At 41.6% G+C, this 18,009-nt stretch overlaps 2 protein-coding genes across 2 annotated transcripts; one reads left to right on the top strand and one right to left on the bottom strand.

Annotated features, from left to right (window-relative positions):
* The first annotated feature begins 6,398 nt into the window (after positions 1–6,398).
* Positions 6,399–7,821, top strand: IQCF2 (IQ motif containing F2). The gene is made up of 3 exons (XM_044255265.1): positions 6,399–6,416; positions 6,594–6,677; positions 7,438–7,821. Exons 1-3 carry the CDS (start codon positions 6,399–6,401, stop codon positions 7,819–7,821), a joined length of 486 nt encoding a protein of 161 aa, XP_044111200.1.
* Positions 7,822–15,070: 7,249 nt separating this feature from the next.
* LOC122910198 (IQ domain-containing protein F5-like) lies at positions 15,071–16,209 on the bottom strand. The gene is made up of 2 exons (XM_044254860.1): positions 16,188–16,209; positions 15,071–15,510 (listed from the first exon to the last, which is right to left on the bottom strand). The coding sequence occupies exons 1-2, from the start codon at positions 16,207–16,209 to the stop codon at positions 15,071–15,073; spliced, it is 462 nt and encodes a 153-aa protein (XP_044110795.1).
* Positions 16,210–18,009: the final 1,800 nt, after the last annotated feature.

The following is an 18,009-nucleotide window of genomic DNA, read 5'->3' as shown; positions in this document are numbered from 1 at the left end:
AATGAATTCAGGGCCACACCTCCTCTTTCTTTGTCCTGTACACCCACAGGAGGCAATATTCCTCTGCCTTAATCATCCCAAGCCAGGTACCAGGCATCTAAGCTTTAGAATGGGATCAAACTTAAGGTTTTTTTTTAATCAACTTTAAGTAGATTTATGGATATAAGTTGTGACATGTATGCTTCATGGTAACCACAAAGCAAAAACCAGTAAATATCCAAAAGATAAAAAATAATACAAGCATACCACTAAAGAAAGTCCTCAAACCACAAAGGAAGAGAGCAAGAAAAGAAAAACAGAGAGGAGCTACAAAAATAGCCAGAAAACAATAAACAGAATAGCAATGAGCATGTAACTTTGAATAATTACTTTAAATGTAATTGGACTAAATTCTCCAATTAAAGGACACAGAATGGGTAAATGGTTAAAAATAAAAAAGGAGACCCAACTATATGCTTAGATGTAAAGAAACACAAAGACTAGAAGTGAAGGGAAGGAAATCTGTGCAAATGGAAACCAAAAGAAAGCCTGAGTAGCAATACTTACATCAGACAAAATAGACTTTAAAATAAAAACTGTAATAAGAGACAAAGAAAGGGGCACCTGGGTGACTCAGTTGGTTGAGCTACTGCCTTTGGCTCAGGTCATGATCCTGCAGTCCCGGGATCGAATCCCTCATCAGAAGCCCTGCTCAGTGGTGAGTCTGCTTCTCCCTCTGACCCTCTCTCCTCTCATGCTCTCTCTCTCACTCTCTCAAGTAAAAAAATAAAATATTTTTTAAAAAAGAAAGAGACAAAGAAAGGTGTTACACAATGATAAAAATTCAATCCAACAAGAAAATATAACATTTATAAATATTTATGCACCCAACACAGGAGCACCTAAATAAATAAAGCAAATATTAACTGACATAAAGGAAAAATAGACAGCCTTATAATACTATTAGGGGACTTTAACACTCCCACTTACATCAATGGATAGGTAATTCAACCAGAAAATCAATGAGAAAACACTGGCCTTAAATGACATGTTAGACCAGATGGAATTAACAAATATACAGAACATGCCATCCAAAAGCAACAGAATACATGTTCTTTTCAAATGCACATGGACTACTTTCCAAGATAGATCATATGTTAGGCTACAAAACCAGTCTTAATAAATTTAAGAGGATTGAAATCATATCAAGCACCTTTTCTGACTCTAATAGAAATTAATTACATGAAGAAAACTGGAAAATTCACAAATGTGCCAAAGAAATCAAAAGAGAAATTTAAAAATGCCTTGAAAAAAAATACAATACAACATACCAGAATTTATGAGATGCAGTATCAATAGGTCTAAGAAAAAAGTTCATAGTGATAAATGCCTACTTCAGGAAACAAGAAAAGTATGAAATAAAGAACTTAACTTTGCACCTCAGTGAACTAGAAAAAGAAGGACAAAGGAGGCCAGAGTTAGTAGAAGAAAAAAAAAATAACAAAGACCAGAGCAGAAATAATGAAATAGAGACTAAAAAGACACAAAAATATCAATGAGAGATGGTTCTTTGAAAAAAAATAAACAGAATTCATAAGCGTAAACAGATTCACTGAAGAAAAAAGTAAGAAGGACTCAAAATCTGAAATAAAAGGGATGTTACAACTGATACCACAGAAATAAAAAGGATTATAAGAAACTACTTTGAACAGTTATACAACCTTGAAGAAATTGGTAAATTCAGGGTGCTTGGGTGACTCAGTCGTTAAGCGTCTGCCTTTGGCTTAAGTCATGATCCCAGGGTCCTGGGATCGAGTGCCACATCAGGCTCCCTGCTCTGTGGGAAGCTTTCTTCTCCCTCTCCCACTCCCTCTGTTTGTGTTCCCTCTCTCGCTGTATCTCCCTCTCTGTCAAATAAATAAATAAATAATCTTAAAAATGAAAGAAATTGATAAATTCCTGGAAACATATAACCTACTGAGACTGATCATGATGAAATAGAAAATCTGAACAGACTGATTGTTAGCAGAGATTGAATTAGTAGTCAAAAACCTATTTGGGTGTCTGGGTGGCTCTATCAGTTGAACAACTGACTCTTGGTTTTGGCTCAGGTCATGATCTGAACAGGAGATCAAGTTCTGTGTCCAGCTCCATGCTCAGCAGGGAGTCTGCTTCCCCTCTCACTCTCCCTCTGCCTCTCTCCCTGCTTTCCCACTCTCTATTTCTCAAATAAATAAATAAATCTTAAAAAAAAAAACAAAACACACCTCTCAACAAACAAAAGTTTAGGACCAGACATCTTCACTGGTGAATTCTACCAAACATTCAAAGAAGGATTAATACAAATCCCTCTCAAACTTCAAAAAATAGAAGAGGAAGGAACTCTTTCAAACTTATTTTATAAAGCCAACATTACCTTGATGCCAAAGCTAGACAAGGATGCCGTAAGAAAAGAAAATTACAAGTCAGTATTCCTGATTAACGTAACCGCAGAAGTCATCAACAAAATATTAGCAAACTGAATTCAACAATACATTAAAAGGATAATATACCATGATCAAGTGGGATTTATTCCAGGGATACAAGGATGATTGAATATCCAAAAATCAGCTAATGTGATACACCACATTAACAAAATGAAGGATAAAAATCACATCATCTCAACAGATGCAGAAAAAAAATTGACAAAATTAAATGTTCATTTATTATAAAAACTCTCAACAAATGGGTTATAGAGGGACTGTACCTCAACCATAATAAACACCATATATGCCAAGCATACAGGTAGCATCGTACTTAATAGTGAAAACCTAAAAGATTTCCCCTAAGGTCAGGAACAAGAGAAGAATGTCCAATCTTGCCACTTTTATTCACCATAAAAATGAATACCAAAGTCCTAGCCAGAGAAATTAGGTAAGAAAAAGAAAAAAAGGGCAAAAATTGGAAAGGAAGAAATAAAACTATCACTATTTACAGATAACATGGTATTATATTAGGAAACCCTAAGGATTCCATCAAAAACTGTTAGAATAAACAAATTCAGTAAAGTTACAGAATACGAAATAAATATACAAAAATCTGTTGTGTTTCTTTACACTTATAATGAACTATCAGGGAAATTAAGAAAATAGTCCCATTTACAATTGTATCAAAAAAAATAAAATACCTAGGAATAAATTTAACCAAGGAGGTGAAAGACCTATAAATTGAAAACTACACAACATTAATGAAAGAAATTTAAGAAGACAAATAAATAGAAATATATTTCATGTCCATGGATTAGAAGAATTAATATTGTTAAAACATCCATACTACCCAAAACAATATAAGATTTCAATACAATCCTTATCAAAACTCCAATGGTATTTTTCACAGAAGTATAAAATAATCATCATAAAATTTGTGTAGAATCACAGAAGACTCTGAAAAGCCAAAGTAGTCATGAGAAAGAAGAACAAAACTAGAGGCATCACACTTGCCGATTTCAAATGATATTACAAATCTATAGTAATTAAAACAGTATGGTGTTGTCATAAAAAGAGACACAAAGGTCAAAGTACCAGAATAAAAATCTCAGAAATAAACTCAAATACATATGGTCAATCAATTTACAACAAAGGAGTCAAGGTTATACGATGTGGAAAGGACTATCTCTTCAATAAATGATGTTGGGAAAATTAGATAGCCACATATGAAAGAATGATACTGGCCCACCATCTATATATCATGCACAAAAATTAACTCAAAGAGTTAAATGTAAAGACTTGAATGTAAAACCAGAAACCATAAAGCTCCTAGAAGAAAACATAGGTGATAACCTCCTTGACATAGGCCTTAGTGATGATTTTTTAAATATGACACCAAAAGTAAAAGCAACAAAAGTAAAAATATATAAGTGAGATTACTTAAAAATTAGAGCCTGCACAGCAAAGGAAACCATCAATAAAATGAAAAGGCAACCTACCGAATGGGAAAAAATAATTGCAAATCATGTATCTGATAAGGGGTTAATATCCAAAATATATAAAGAACACATACAGCTCAATAGCAAAACAAAAACAAAAGTAACAATCCTTAAAAATGGGTGGAAGACCTAACAGACATTTTTCCAAAAAACATATGTAGATGGCCAACAGGTACGTGAAAAGATGTTCAATATTATTAGTCATCAGGGAACTGTAAGTCAAAACCACAAGAAGAGTGGGGCCTAGGTGGCTCAGTTGGTTAAACGTTAGACTCTGGTTTTGGCTCAAGTCCTGATCTCAGGGTCCTCCACAATGCAGAGTCTGCTTGTCCTTCTCCCTCTGCTCCTCTCAGCTTGCTTGCTCACTCTCTTTCTGGAATAATTAAATAAAATCACTTAAAAAATACACAGTGAGGGCGCCTGAGTGGCTCAGTTGGTTAAGCAACTGCCTTTGGCTCAGGTCATGATCCTGGAGTCCTGGACCAAGCCCTGCATAGATGAATAGATTTCATAGATGAATAAAAATCTTTAAAAAAAAAAAAAGAAAAACAAAAGAAAAACTACTGGATTGTATAGTTTTAAATAGTGAGCTTTATAGAATATAAATTATATCTAAAAAAAAAAGACTGGGGCGCCTGGGTGGCTCAGTGGGTTAAGCCGCTGCCTTCGGCTCAGGTCATGATCCCAGGGTCCTGGGATGGAGTCCCACATCAGGCTCTCTGCTCAGCAGGGAGCCTGCTTCCCTCTCTCTCTCTCTGCCTGCCTCTCTGTCTACTTGTAATCTCTGTCTGTCAAATAAACAAATAAAATCTTTAAAAAAAATAAAATAAAAAATAAAAAAAAAAAGACTTTACAGGGGTGCTTGGCTGGCTCAGTCAGTGGAGCATGTGACTCTTAATTTCAAGGTTGTGAGTTCGAGCCCCACGTTGGTTGTAGAGATTACTCAAAAATAAAATCTTCTAAAAAAAAGACTTTTATAGAGAAAAATTGTGAAACCTTCTAGAAAGACATAAAATAATTCTTTTTTTAAAGATTTTTATTTATTTTATTTGACAGACAGAGATCACAAGTAGGCAGAGAGGCAGGCAGAGAGAGGGCGGGAAGCAGGCTCCCCGCTGAGCAGAGAGCCCGATGCAGGGCTCGATCCCAGGACCCTGGGATCATGACCTGAGCCGAAGGCAGAGGCTTTAACCCACTGAGCCACCCAGGCGCCCCAAAATAATTCTTTTTTTTTAAGATATAAAAGAATTCTTAAGCAAAGAGAGGAATAATCCGTGGTCTTAGAAGGAACTCAATATCACACGGTAGCCTTTCTAACCCAAATCAAAAATCCTAGCGGGACTTTTCAGGGGACTAACACTGACACTATGAAATGCTTGTTGGAAATATCAGTCCAATAGGCTTGAATATTTGTCACATTGGAAATACCTGAATATGTAAAGTTTTTTTTTTAGAGTTTGGATATGAATCTACCTGGTCTTGGGGACTTGTTTATGGTGGATCTTTAATATCCTTCTCAATTTATCAAGTTTTACATATTTCTTCAATTAATTTAATTTACATTTTGTTAGGAAAATATTTCCTCTTAGTTGTCAAATTTATTATTTTATTTATTGATTTATTTATTTGACAGAGAGAGAGATCACAAGTAGATAGAGAGGCAGGTGGAGAGGGGGGTCGGGAAGCAGACTCTCTGCTGAGCAGAAAGCCTGATGTGGGGCTCAATCCCAGGACCTGAGATCATGAGATCATGACCTGAGCTGAAGGCAGAGGCTTTAACCCACTGAGATGCCCAGATGCCCCATTGTTACCATAATATTCTTATATTTATTTAAATCTCCTTGTGATTGTCTTGCCTTTCTTGTTTCATTTTTGTTCTCTTTCTCCATTACCTAAGTTCATGGAGCATTTATCTTTAATACTGGTCTTTTCAAAAATACCACCTTTTAAATTTACTTTCCACCACCCATTTTTGTTTTCTATTTAATTTACATTTTTGTTTTTACTTTACCACTTTCTAGATTCATCTGTTCTCTTTCTTTCTAGTTTTCTATGGTATATTGAGGCACTGAAATTTTAGTCAGGGGAAGACAGGAAAGGCTAAGTCTGAGAAGACACTAGAGAGCTATATGGAGATACAGGAGAGTGGTCCCTCCTACTCTCCTGTGTGGCTGATAATGAGGAGGGATGTGGATGGGCCTCACTGGAGGAGAGCCCTGGTTTCTCAAGTGCCATATCTTTCCACTCTGAGCCCTGGTACATCTCTGACAAGAGGAAAGTAGACAGGAGTAAAAATTCCCATGGAGCTTGTTCTGAAGAAGACTCAACTCTGTGGTAGATATCCTAATCCTTATGTCATAATGCAGTTGTGAACTCAGCTGTCCCCCTCATTTTACTCATGCCAGACTTTGGGAAGTAGAGAAATCAAGGCTAATGAACCATCTAAAGACAAGCCATGGGGATCCAATTTTGTGTAAGAGACGTTGCCAGATTTACTAGGCAAGCTAGAAGGGGGTGGAAATCACCAGGGACTTCACAGGTCTTGGGAAAAGAAGGGATGTTGAAGCACGGGGTATCTGAATACAGAGCCATAAAGAGTAAACAACAGTCTTAACTCATCCATTCATTTCCCATTTAATTCTGATGACAGACTCATGGCAATTTAGTTCTAATTGTAGTTGAAGATGCTGATGAAGTAATTGAATTGAAGAGGAAGAAGAGGCAGAACCTCGAGGTGGGTAAAATCGCCATTTAGTTAGGAGATATCCAGCACATTTATGTCTGTGTCATGAGGGTGTGGAAATGTGCTTTTTATGGATCCAGAGTCTAAAACAATCAGGTGTCAACTCAATATTGGCTCATTTTTTCCTCCACTCCCTTCTCTGCATGGACTCTCTGGATCTCGGTTAGACTATGGCATGAAAAGTGAATGGAGGGAATGAAAGCCATCAAGGAACAAATGGATCTGGGAAATGAGAATGTGAGGACTCTGAATTAGAGAGTATAATGTTCAAAATATGGGCTGGAGTAGAAAATGGGATGAGGGTGCTGAAAACCCACCACCGTATTGAAGTACATTGTTGTGGCAGTGAGAAATCAATCAATGATGGTTGGGACTAGAATTAGCGAAGACTACCAGGCAAAGGAATTATGAGGTCAAACCTCCCAAAGCCAATAAGCACTGAAGAGGTAGAGCATGACTAACAAGGTCCCTCATATCCATAATGCACCCTTCTAGCTACTAATGGTTTTCCCTTTATCCATACACCTGTGAGACCATCAGGAGGAAGGTGTGACTCTGAGAGCAGAGTGATCTGCCCATAGTGACAGAGGAGGGCTCACCACCCAGGTCTTCTGGCTCCCAGGCAGTGTCCTAACTCCCCTAAACACTTCAAAGAAGAGATGATGGTTAAGAGAATCTGGGCCCCTTCCAGGAAGATCTTGGAAGTTGATGGCAGGAAGTTCCCTGAGTGGTCTCTCTTATCTCCACCTAGAAAAGTTTAAAAAAAAAAACAAAAGCAGCCACAGAGATTCAGGCCTGGTGGCGTGGCACCCTGGTACGCCGGACATTGCTGCATGCAGCCCTCAGGGCCTGGATCATTCAGCGCTGGTGGAGGCAGACCTTGGTGAACCTGCTGCAGAAGAAACGAAGGGAAGCCCTGGTTACCTACGCAAATACAGTGAGAGCGGTGGTCAAGATCCAGTCTTTGGTCCGTATGTGGCGTATCCACTGGCGATACTGTCAGGTGCTCAATGCCATCCGTGTCATCCAATGCCACTGGGAATGCCAAAACTGTTATACCTGTGCTCTCCTCCGGGGTCACTGTGTAGTCACAGCCACTCACCTACAGTTCCACATTGAGATCATCAACCCCTAAGGGCTGGCAAGAAGGGGTACTGGGTCTCCTGTCCCCAGTAAAGATCTAATTGGGTCTGGTATGTCTCGTGTTCTCTCCCAGCTAATGGAAATGTTGGGTCTTGGGCCATGCTACCACCTCTTCTTCCTGGGAAAGAACTTCAGTGAGGTTTTCCCCGTGTGCCCATGGACCCCATTCTGGACTCACGATGACCAGATGCTATTTACTCAATTGTCAAAACAGAAACTGGGTCCTAGACTGTCCTGATATATGACAGAGCCAGGAGTCTCAGTTCCCAGCCCCATTCCTTTCTTCTCACCTGGGAATCTGAAAATAGCTGGGCTGCTTCTTCCTGAAGATTCTGAGTACCTCTGCATGTGGAAGAGACCTGAGAGTGTTCTCTGTCTGCCTGGGGTTGAGGTTGGTGGGGATACCTCAGACAAGGTATTTTTGACAAGCCCCTAGAGAAAATGCCAACATTTGCCTGACTCTTTTGGAACACTGCAGTGCAGCTCCAGGTGAAGGACAAGAGGCTGGTCTTAGTGATAGGTATGGCTGGGCAGGCTGATGAGCTGAAAATGTAAGGGCCTGGTTGGCCAGAGGGAGCCATTTTGTTGCAGTGAACTTAGATTGACCCTGCCCCTCCCAGAGGAACTTACTTGCAAAGCCTAGATACAAGAACAGGTCAGGCCAGGTGAAGACATCCAATCAGTGGGGTGCGCATATATTTACTGAGGTGAGTTTAAATCCCATTGGCCACCTGTGTGTGGGCGGGGCTCAACCACCCCTATAAAGGTTCCTTTGCAGGGTTGAGGAGGAGTAGGAGAGTTGGGAGAGTCAGGAGAGCCGTCAGAGCCGCCAGAGCTGTAAGAGCTGTCAGAGCCCTCAGAGCTGACAGCTCTGTCAGAGCCGTGAGAGCAGCCAGCGGCCCCACCAACCCAAGCCGCAGCCTCGCCAAGCAGCCTTGCTGGAGCAGTGTCATTCCAGGGAGCAGCTTCATTTCAGGAGCAGCTTCCTTAACGTGAGGCCTCCTCGGTGAGCCGCCTAGTCAGGACCAGCATCGTCTGGGGAGAGGCCTCGTCTGGAGCAGCCCCGTCAGGGAACGGCCTTGTCCAGAGTGGCCACGTTGGGAGTGGCCTTGCTGGGGTCGTCGTCATCACCTTTTCGTAAGGGACAGCCCTGACCGGTCAGTTTGATTCTTGATGCTTGGTGCGAAATAAAGCTTTGCTTGACCTTCGCTTTGTATCAGTCTCGTTCCTTTGATCACAGACCCTAACAGTATGACCCTAGGGGTTAATGGAAAGCAGGAGTTCATGGTACTACAACTCTATCTCCACAATATCCTTACCCGAATCCTTTTCCCTGAGGGCTGAGATACAAACAGAGCTCCCTCTGATATTACCCCATCCCTGCTCTCATCTCCATTTTTGGTGATTTTACCATTGGCCTGATGGTCCTATCAATCTCCTTGCCTCTATTTTTGCTCCCATCCTCAACCACAGGGACTCCACAGGGACTGCACTGATCAACATTATCAATATTCCAGCTGGCCAAATCCAATGATTTTTTTCTCTGTTTTTACCTTATGCATCCTCTCTACATCAGGCTACAAAGTTAACTACTACTTCCTTATTAGAATACATGCTTTTGTAAAAAGGAAAACAACAAAAATCTTACCATTTACTCCATAAATACTTTAATATATATTTAATAAATGAGAACTTTGTAAAAAAAAAAACTTTGTAGGGGCGCTTGGGTGGCTCAGTGGGTTAAAGCCTCTGCCTTCGGCTCAGGTCATGATCCCAGGGTTCTGGGATCGAGCCCCGTGTCGGGCTCTCTGCTCCGCAGGGAACCTGATTTCTCCCCTCTCTCTCTCTGCCTGCCTCTCTGCCTACTTGTGATTTCTCTCTGTCAAATAAATAAAATCTTTAAAAAAAAAAACTTTGTAAAAAAAAATAACCTCACTATTACTTCTTTCAACATTCACACTAATACCTTAATACTGTAGACTATGTATATGCACCCTATAACTTAGCTTCAAAATACATAAAGCATAATTCCCCTATGCCCCATTGTAATCAACCACTACTCCACAACAAGTAGAAGTGTAGAGTTTTTGTATGCAATTGAAGGTAAGTTGTCAATATCCTAAAATAGATTGCTGTAAGTATAAGATGTTTTACGTAAGCCTCATGGTAACCACACAGACACACAAAAACCCTCTAATGGATACACAAAAAATAGAGAAATGAGTTAAAATATGCCATTACAGGGGTGCCTGGGTGGCTCAGTGGGTTAAAGCCTCTGCCTTCGGCTCAGGTCATGATCCCAGGGTCCTGGGATCAAGCCCTGCATTGGGCTTTCTGCTCAGCAGGGAGCCTGCTTCCTCCAATCTCTCTCTCTGCCTGCCTCTCCGCCTACTTGTCTGTCAAATAAATAAATAAAGACTTGAGCCAAAGACAGATACTTAACCAAACTGAGCCACCCAGATGCCACTGTCTTTGACTTTTAACAATTTGATTATAATGTATCTCAGAGTAGTATTTTTTGCATTGATCTTGCTTGGGGTTTTTTGAGCTTCAGATACCTTGATGTCCATATCTCTCCCAAAATAAAGGGAGTTTTCAGCTATTATTTCTTTAAATAAGCTTCCTGCCCCTTCCCCTTCTCTTTTTCTGGGAATTTTATGATGTGTATATTTGTTTAGTTAATGGAATTCCATTTTTCATGTAGGCGTTCTTCAGTCTTTTTCATTCCTTTTTTCTCTTTGTTTCTCTAAATGGCTAACTCCACTGTCTTTGAGTTCCCCGATTCTTTCTTCATGTGATCAAGTCTACCATTGAAGTTTTCTATAGATTTCCAGTCTTCCATTGTATTCCATAGCTCTAAGATTTCTGTTTGTTTCTTTTTTATGGTTTCTATTTCCTAAACTTCTGATTTTGTTCATTGTTTTCCTGGTTTTGGTTAGTTGTTTGTGTTCTCTTGTGTTTCATTCAACTTCCCCTTTTTTTTTTTTTAAGATTTTATTTATTTATTTGACAGAGAGAGAGACAGCAAGAGAGGGAAAACATGCCGGGGAGTGGGAGAGGGAGAAGCAGGCTTCCCACCCAGCAGGGAGCCCGATGCAGGGCTAGATTCCAGGACCCCGGAATCATGACCTGAGGAGAAGGCAGATGCTTAATGACTGAGTCACCCAGGTGCCCCTCATTCAGTGTCTTTAAGGTAATTTCTTTGAATTGTCAGGCAGTTGCCGACCTCCATTTCTTTGGGCTCACTTACTGGAACATTATTAGTTTCCTTTGTTGGTGTCATGTTTGCCTGATTCTTCTTGGATGTGTATAGCCTTGTGTTGGTGTCTGTGCATTTAAAGGACCAAACACCTCTTCTACTCTTTACAGACTGTTTTTGGCAGGTAAAGACTTTGACCATTGGTTCCTCAGGCTGGTGGGATTACCTTCAGAATCATAGTCAAGCTGGGTTGGAGCTGAGTCATGTGGCCTTTGCCAGGTCCACAGCAGGGTTCACTGTTGGATCTGTTGTCAGAGACCTGGACAGGCATAGATCCTATCTGATCCCTGCATGGACATGCTTGCCATTGGGACCTAGTTCAGTAGGGGTGCTGCTGAGACAAGTGTCCACTTCAGGTCCACAGCTGGGTCTGCAGACCACAGGCCTGATAACCAGGTATATGGATGAGTGTGGCTCCCTCCAGGTCCCTCTAAGAAGGCTTGTGCCAAAATACTGGGTATGCCCTGGACAGGCAGAACTAGGCCCAGACCATGGCTGAGAGGGTCTGGAACTGATTCTCAAGGCTGCTTCAGTTGTTCATAGCCAAGATTGAGGTCTACAAGCCTGGCTCTGAAGGCAGATGGCTGTGTCTTCTAGTTGGTCTCTGGGTGGGCAGGACTGCTCATGAATTGTGACTGGGATGGGCTATAACCAAGTCACAGAGCCATTTCATGAATCTGCTGTCATACCAAAGTTGACTACCCTGTTTCCAGGGGCACTTACAGACGTTTCTCCTAGTGGGCCCCTAGGCTGGCAAGATATCCTAGGGACTGAAGCTGGGAGGAACTAGAACCAAACTACAGGGCCATTTCAGGATGTCCTGGGGTTCAGAGGGGCATGTTTCCCACTGGACCCCTGGGCTCCGGGATTGCTTACAGACTGCTGTGGGGAGGAGCTTGACCTAAGGGCCATTTCAGGATCTGTATCAGACCAAGTTTAACAGGCTTTGCTCCAGGGGCTCCCAGGCTGTGGCTGAGAAGGGCCAGAGCTGGGTCACAGGCCACTTCAGGGTCACAACTAGGGCCAAGGTCTGTGGGCCTGTTGCCTGAGACATAAGCACAAATGACTCCTCCCAGGTTCCTTAATGTATGGTGTGATTGTAGAATCAAGGCCAAACGGGGGTGCAGACCTGTTTCTGGGTGTGTAGACAGGACCATGTTTGGTGAGTCAGCCACTGGGCATGGGCCAACATTCTCAAAATGGACCTCCTTCGTCTTGACTCCACTGAGGTTTCACAGTGTCTTACCTGGATTCCAGAGCTCCCACAAAGTATTTTTATCTATGAGTGGCTGCCAAATTATTGCTGCTGAAGGGCAAGATGAACAGGGAAACTCCTTTTCCACCATCTTGATGATGTCACTGTGCTAGAATACATATTTTTTTTAACTCCCAAAACAAAACAGTAAAAAAAGAAACAACCCAGCTAGAAAATGAGCAAAAAACAATTGACAGTCATTTGCAAATATCTTCTCCCATTCCGTGGGTTGCCTCTTTGTTTTTTTGACTGTTTCCTTTGCTGTGCAGAAGCTTTTGATTTTGATGAAGTCCCAGAAGTTTATTTTCGCTTTTCCCTGGAGAGTATATAGATGGCAAGTAAGCATTTGCAACAACATGGATGGGTCTAGAGAATGTAATACAGAGTGAAATGAGTCAGAAAATGACAAATCAAATACCGTAAGATTTCACTCAGGTGGAATTTAAGGAACAAAACAAATGAACAAAGAAAAAAAAGAGACAAACCAAAAAATAGGGTGCTTGGGTGGCTCAGTGGGTTAAGCTTCTGCCTTTGGCTCAGGTCATGATCTCAGGGTCCTGGGATTGAGCGCCGCATCAGGCTCTCTGCTCAGCAAGGAGCCTGCTTCCTCCTCTAGCTCTGCCTGCCTCTCTGCCTACTTGTGATCTCTGTCCATCAAATAAATAAAATCTTTTTAAAAAATAGACTATTAAATATAGAGAATAAACTGACGGTCACCAGAGAGGGAGTCAAGGGGAAGAGGGATGGGTAAAATAGATGAAGAGAATTAAGAGTGTATTTACCATATAAGCGTTGAGTAATGTATAGATTTGTTGAATCACTATATTGTATGCTTGAAACTAGTATAACACTGTATGTTAATTCCACTGTAATTCTAAAAATAAATAATATTTTAATATTTAAAACTTACTGTAACTTTGGTTTGTAACTCTAGTTTTTTGCTTTCTACACAATTTAAGAGACTAATGCATTTAAAAAAAATTATTAGTCTGGGGTGTCTCAGTGGCTCAGTCCATTAAATGGCTGCGTTTGGCTCAGGTCATGATCCCAGGGTCCTGGGATGGAGCCCCACATCAGGCTTCCCTGCTCAGTGGGGAGTGTGCTTCTCCCTCTGCCCCTCCTCCCACTTGTGCTCTCTCTCTCAAATAAGTAAAATCCTTTTAAAAAATAGGATCAGGGACGCCTGGGTGGCTCAGTGGGTTAAGCCTCTGCCTTTGGCTCAGGTCGTGATCTCAGGGTCCTGGGATCAAGCCCTGCATCAGGCTCTCTGCTCAGCAGGGAGCCTGCATCCCCCTTTCTCCCTGCCTGCCTCTTCCTACTTGTGGTCTTTCTCTCTCTCTCTGTCAAATAAATAAATAAATAAATAAAATCTTTTTTAAAAAAATAAATAAAAATAGGATCAAATCTTTGTAAATTATATATCTGAACAGGTATTAAAATCCAGAATATATAAAGAACACCTATAAACAACAACCACAAGCAAAAAAAAAACTGATTAAAAAATGGACAAAGGATTTAATAAATATTTCTTCAAAAAAGATCTACAAATGACCAATAAACATATGAAAAGATATTCAACGTTATTAATTGAGGAAATGCAAATTAAAACTATAATCAGCTACCACCCCACATCGATAGGATGGCTACTATAAAAAAAAAAAACATTGTCGGCGGGGAGAGAGAGAGATTTACAAGTGTTGGCAAGGATGTGGGGAAATTAGAACCCTTGTGCACTGCTGATGGGAATGTAAAATCGTACAGATGCTAAGGAAAATAGCATAGCAATTACTCAAAAATTTAAAATCAAATTACTGCATGATCCAGCCATTTCACTTTTGAGTATATATCAAAAAGAATCAAAAGCAGAACCTCAAAGAGATCTTTGTACACCCATTTTTTCACAGCAGTATCATTCACCATAGCCAAAAGGCAGAAGCAACAAAAGTATCCACCCATGAATGAATAGATAAATAAAATGTGGTCTATACATACAGTGGAATGTTATTCAGCCTTAGAAAAGAAGAAAATTCTAACACATGCTACAACATAGGTGAACCTTGTAGACATGCTAAATGAAAAAAGCCCATCACTAATAATAATAATAGTCATAATCATAATACTGTATTGTTCCACTCAGATTAGGTTTTTACAATGATCAAATTCATGGAGACAGAAAGTAGAATGGTGGTTGCCTGGGACTGGGGGAAGGGGGGGAATGGAGAATAATTGTTTAATGGGTACAGAGTTTTAATTTTCAAAGAAAGTTCTGGAGATGGATGGTGGTAATAGTTGCATATATACTTATGGCCACTGAATATACTTATGAATATACTTAATGCCACTGAGCTCTTTACTTAAACATTGTTAAAATGATTAACTTTATGCTATGTATATTTAACCACAATTTTTAAAAGATGACGCAGTCCTCCATGTTGCACAACTACAGAGGGCGCCATTTATATGGACCACACCATAAAGGAGTCTCCCTGGAGTTGGTCAACCTGGCAGACGGAAGCCCTAACTCTCCTACCCATGGCAGACATTGCTAATCAATCTGTTCAAAGGTCCTCTTCATCCAGCACTAGGCTCTCAGAATCTTTCTACACACTAGGCACCAGACAAAACTTGCCACTTCCTGAGAACTGATCTATGAGATGCCATCATGAAATCAATGACCTCTCTGAAATCTGACAAAGCAAGCTGGGGACACAGGTATAGCAGACCTGATCATTCCTTTATTGGAAGGGGTATGCACTGTTGCACTCTACAAGCCTGTGCGCCTAAAGAGATTTCAAGTTGAAGATTCAGTTGGCTTTCTTTGAAGATGTAATGGCCCTGAATAAAGCCACGGGAACGGCAATTATGCCAGCGCCAATAGAGTTGGATGATGCGGACAGCGTGGAGCAAACGGCAGTAACGAAGGCGTACGCGCCACATGCGGACCCAGGATTGCAGCTTGACCACTGCCCATTCTTGGCGTACATAGAAATCTAGGGCCAGTTTCCTCTTCTTCTCCAGAAGCTTCACCAGCATCTGCTTCCACCAGCGCTGAATGATACATGCTCTGAGTGCCGCGTGCAGCAGCGTACGGCGTACCAGGGTGCCCCGCCACCACGCCTGGATGAACATGGCCGCTTCCTCTTCCCTGGTGATCTTTTTTTGGGGGCCTTGAAAGATAAAACGGGACACTTCAGAAACTCATGCTTTTGAGCCCTAAGGTGTGCCAGGAAGAATCCCTGGTCTCTAAGGACAGCCATCCCTTTCTCTGATATCCAGCAGAGCCATTTTGGGAAACAGCTGGACCCAGGAGACCAAGTAGGTGTCCTGCATCTGCCACTGTCTTGATGGACATGGACACACCATCTTCACCCTCTGAATCTAAGGGTCTCCTTCTGCACTTGCAATGTCACCCAGTTTTGCATGGACCTGGTTGGCCAGTCTAGAGCAAGAACACCATGATCTGGAGGTGAAAGAGATTCAAGTTTTACCTGGACCTGACCATTTACCAAAGATCCATGTCTCTTGCCTCAGACCCCTCCCATCTGCTGGAGAAGCAGCATCTTTTCCTCCCCCTGCCCTCTCACTTCTGACTTCAGGTTACACCCACAACCTACTGTCTCCCGTATGCCTCACCAAAGTGTTAAACGGGTCTTCTGACTTACATAGTTTGTTAAGAGCTTAAACACCAGTTAACACATTCATCAGTACAAAGATACACATGCACACACACACTTGTAGACCCAATCTTCCTGTAGCTCTACCTTTGCATTCCCCAAACACCAAAACAAGTCCCCACCTTGTAGCTCCCAACCTTATGTAATCTGAGTTCATACTCTTTGCCCACCTCCTTGGCACAATCCATACATCTTGGCCAGACCCACATCTCAACCTAAGGAGGTAATGGGGGAAAAGGATAGCCGAGGAGGAGCCAATCCACGTTCATTCTAACTCTGTGTATGGTGACTATTCATCTCAGTTTGCCTGGCACACTGGGTTTATGTCTGCTTGTCCTGGAGTAATGTTGATAAGTGCCCCTCTCACTCACGGGAAGCATCTCTCTTTAGATAATTTACATGGCCACAGAGTTTTGGGGTATTCCACCAGACCCCAAGGGTCAGAGATGTCACAAGTCAAGGCTCTTCCCAACATAGTAGAACCTGGAACCATCTACCCATGGAGGAGTAGGGAGGGTAGTAGCAGTGGTGTGGGCAGGATTGTCAGGGGCAGAGTTACTTCCCCCATCTTCCTTCTGCTCCTTCAAGCTCTGTTCTACCAATGTGACTTCATCATCTTTGACAATAACTTGGAAAAATTGCTGTCCTGTAGTCAGAGTTTAGAGAGAAAAACATTGGAGAAAGTAAGGGTGCTCTCCCCATCACTAGGTGCCAAGTCAACCACACAGCTTCCTGGCCTTTCCGAGGACCTGAAAAGGCATGAAAAGGAGGTGGGGGAGTCCCATCCAGACGTATCTATGGGAGATTTACTGCCCTCCCAGAGAGCTTGGGTGCATCTGACTATCTCTTATAAAACATTAAATCCCTATGACTTGTGCTGGATGGTCAAATCCCACTCAGGTCTTCATTTTACTAATTTACCCATGGTTAGGGGCAAGATGGTCCCATCACTCTCAGGTCTGGTCTCCTCCAGCCACACACTGGCAGCAGAAGTGGAGGAAGAGAGAGAGATATGATGTCATAAGGGCCACTATGACTCAGGCACCAGGGTGGTTTCCAGCAGTTGAACCCCTTTCTAAGAATAACCTGAAGACCTGCCCTTTCTTTCTTACCAGAAACTTTGTATCCAGAGTTCTGGATACAAAGAACAACACCCCAAATATTAACTCACTGACACAAAAGTGTATAGTGATACTCATTAAAGCCTGGCTGGCATTTATTACATGGATTTCAGATCATTTAAACAATGATAGTCCAAATAACAGAATGAGTGTGCTATGTACTGATATAGAAAGGTTATATAGATATAGAAAGATTAGCAATCATCAAATCAAGATAAACTCAATATAAACACATATTTATACACATGTGTCATAAAAGCATTATTTTTTAAAGGAGGTGACGATAGGAAGATATAGATAAAAATTAGCAATAATCATCTCTTATGGAGAACCCAGAATCGGGAGAACAGAATAGACTCCCTCATTGCAGCTAAACCTCTTATGTCTGGCCTAAATCTCAGTCATCTAGTTATCAGGTCTCTGGGAGAGCAGGACCCATACAGACCAGAAAATTCATGAAGTCCCCAGAACCAGCCAGCGTCTTCATCTCAGTGTCAAGGAGCATCACATACTCTTCTGTCTTCCTCTTCCCCTGAGAGCCCCAAGGTCACAGCCAGGAGATGCATGAGGGACAACCACTCTACAAGAAGTGCCCCACTTCTGCCTGCGCCTGGACTCTGAAGACCCATGTAGTCATTGTGAGGACCTGGTTCCTTCTCAGGGTCAGAGCCCCAGAGATCACTGAAAAGTACATTTGCAATGTGTAGAGTACATATGGGGAGACAGTGTGGGATCCAGAGGGATGTAGAGAAGACACACACTCTTTTCCCCCATCCTCTACCACCCTTTCTAGATTTCTCTCACCTTTGACAGCATTTTTCCTGGTCTAGGCAATTTGACTAGAGGGAGAAATTATCCAGCCCCTCATCCC

The sequence above is a fragment of the Neovison vison genome, chromosome 6, assembly GCF_020171115.1.
Source record: "Neovison vison isolate M4711 chromosome 6, ASM_NN_V1, whole genome shotgun sequence".
Taxonomy (NCBI): Eukaryota; Metazoa; Chordata; class Mammalia; order Carnivora; family Mustelidae; genus Neogale; species Neogale vison.
This window is presented reverse-complemented; position numbering and strand designations above follow the sequence as displayed.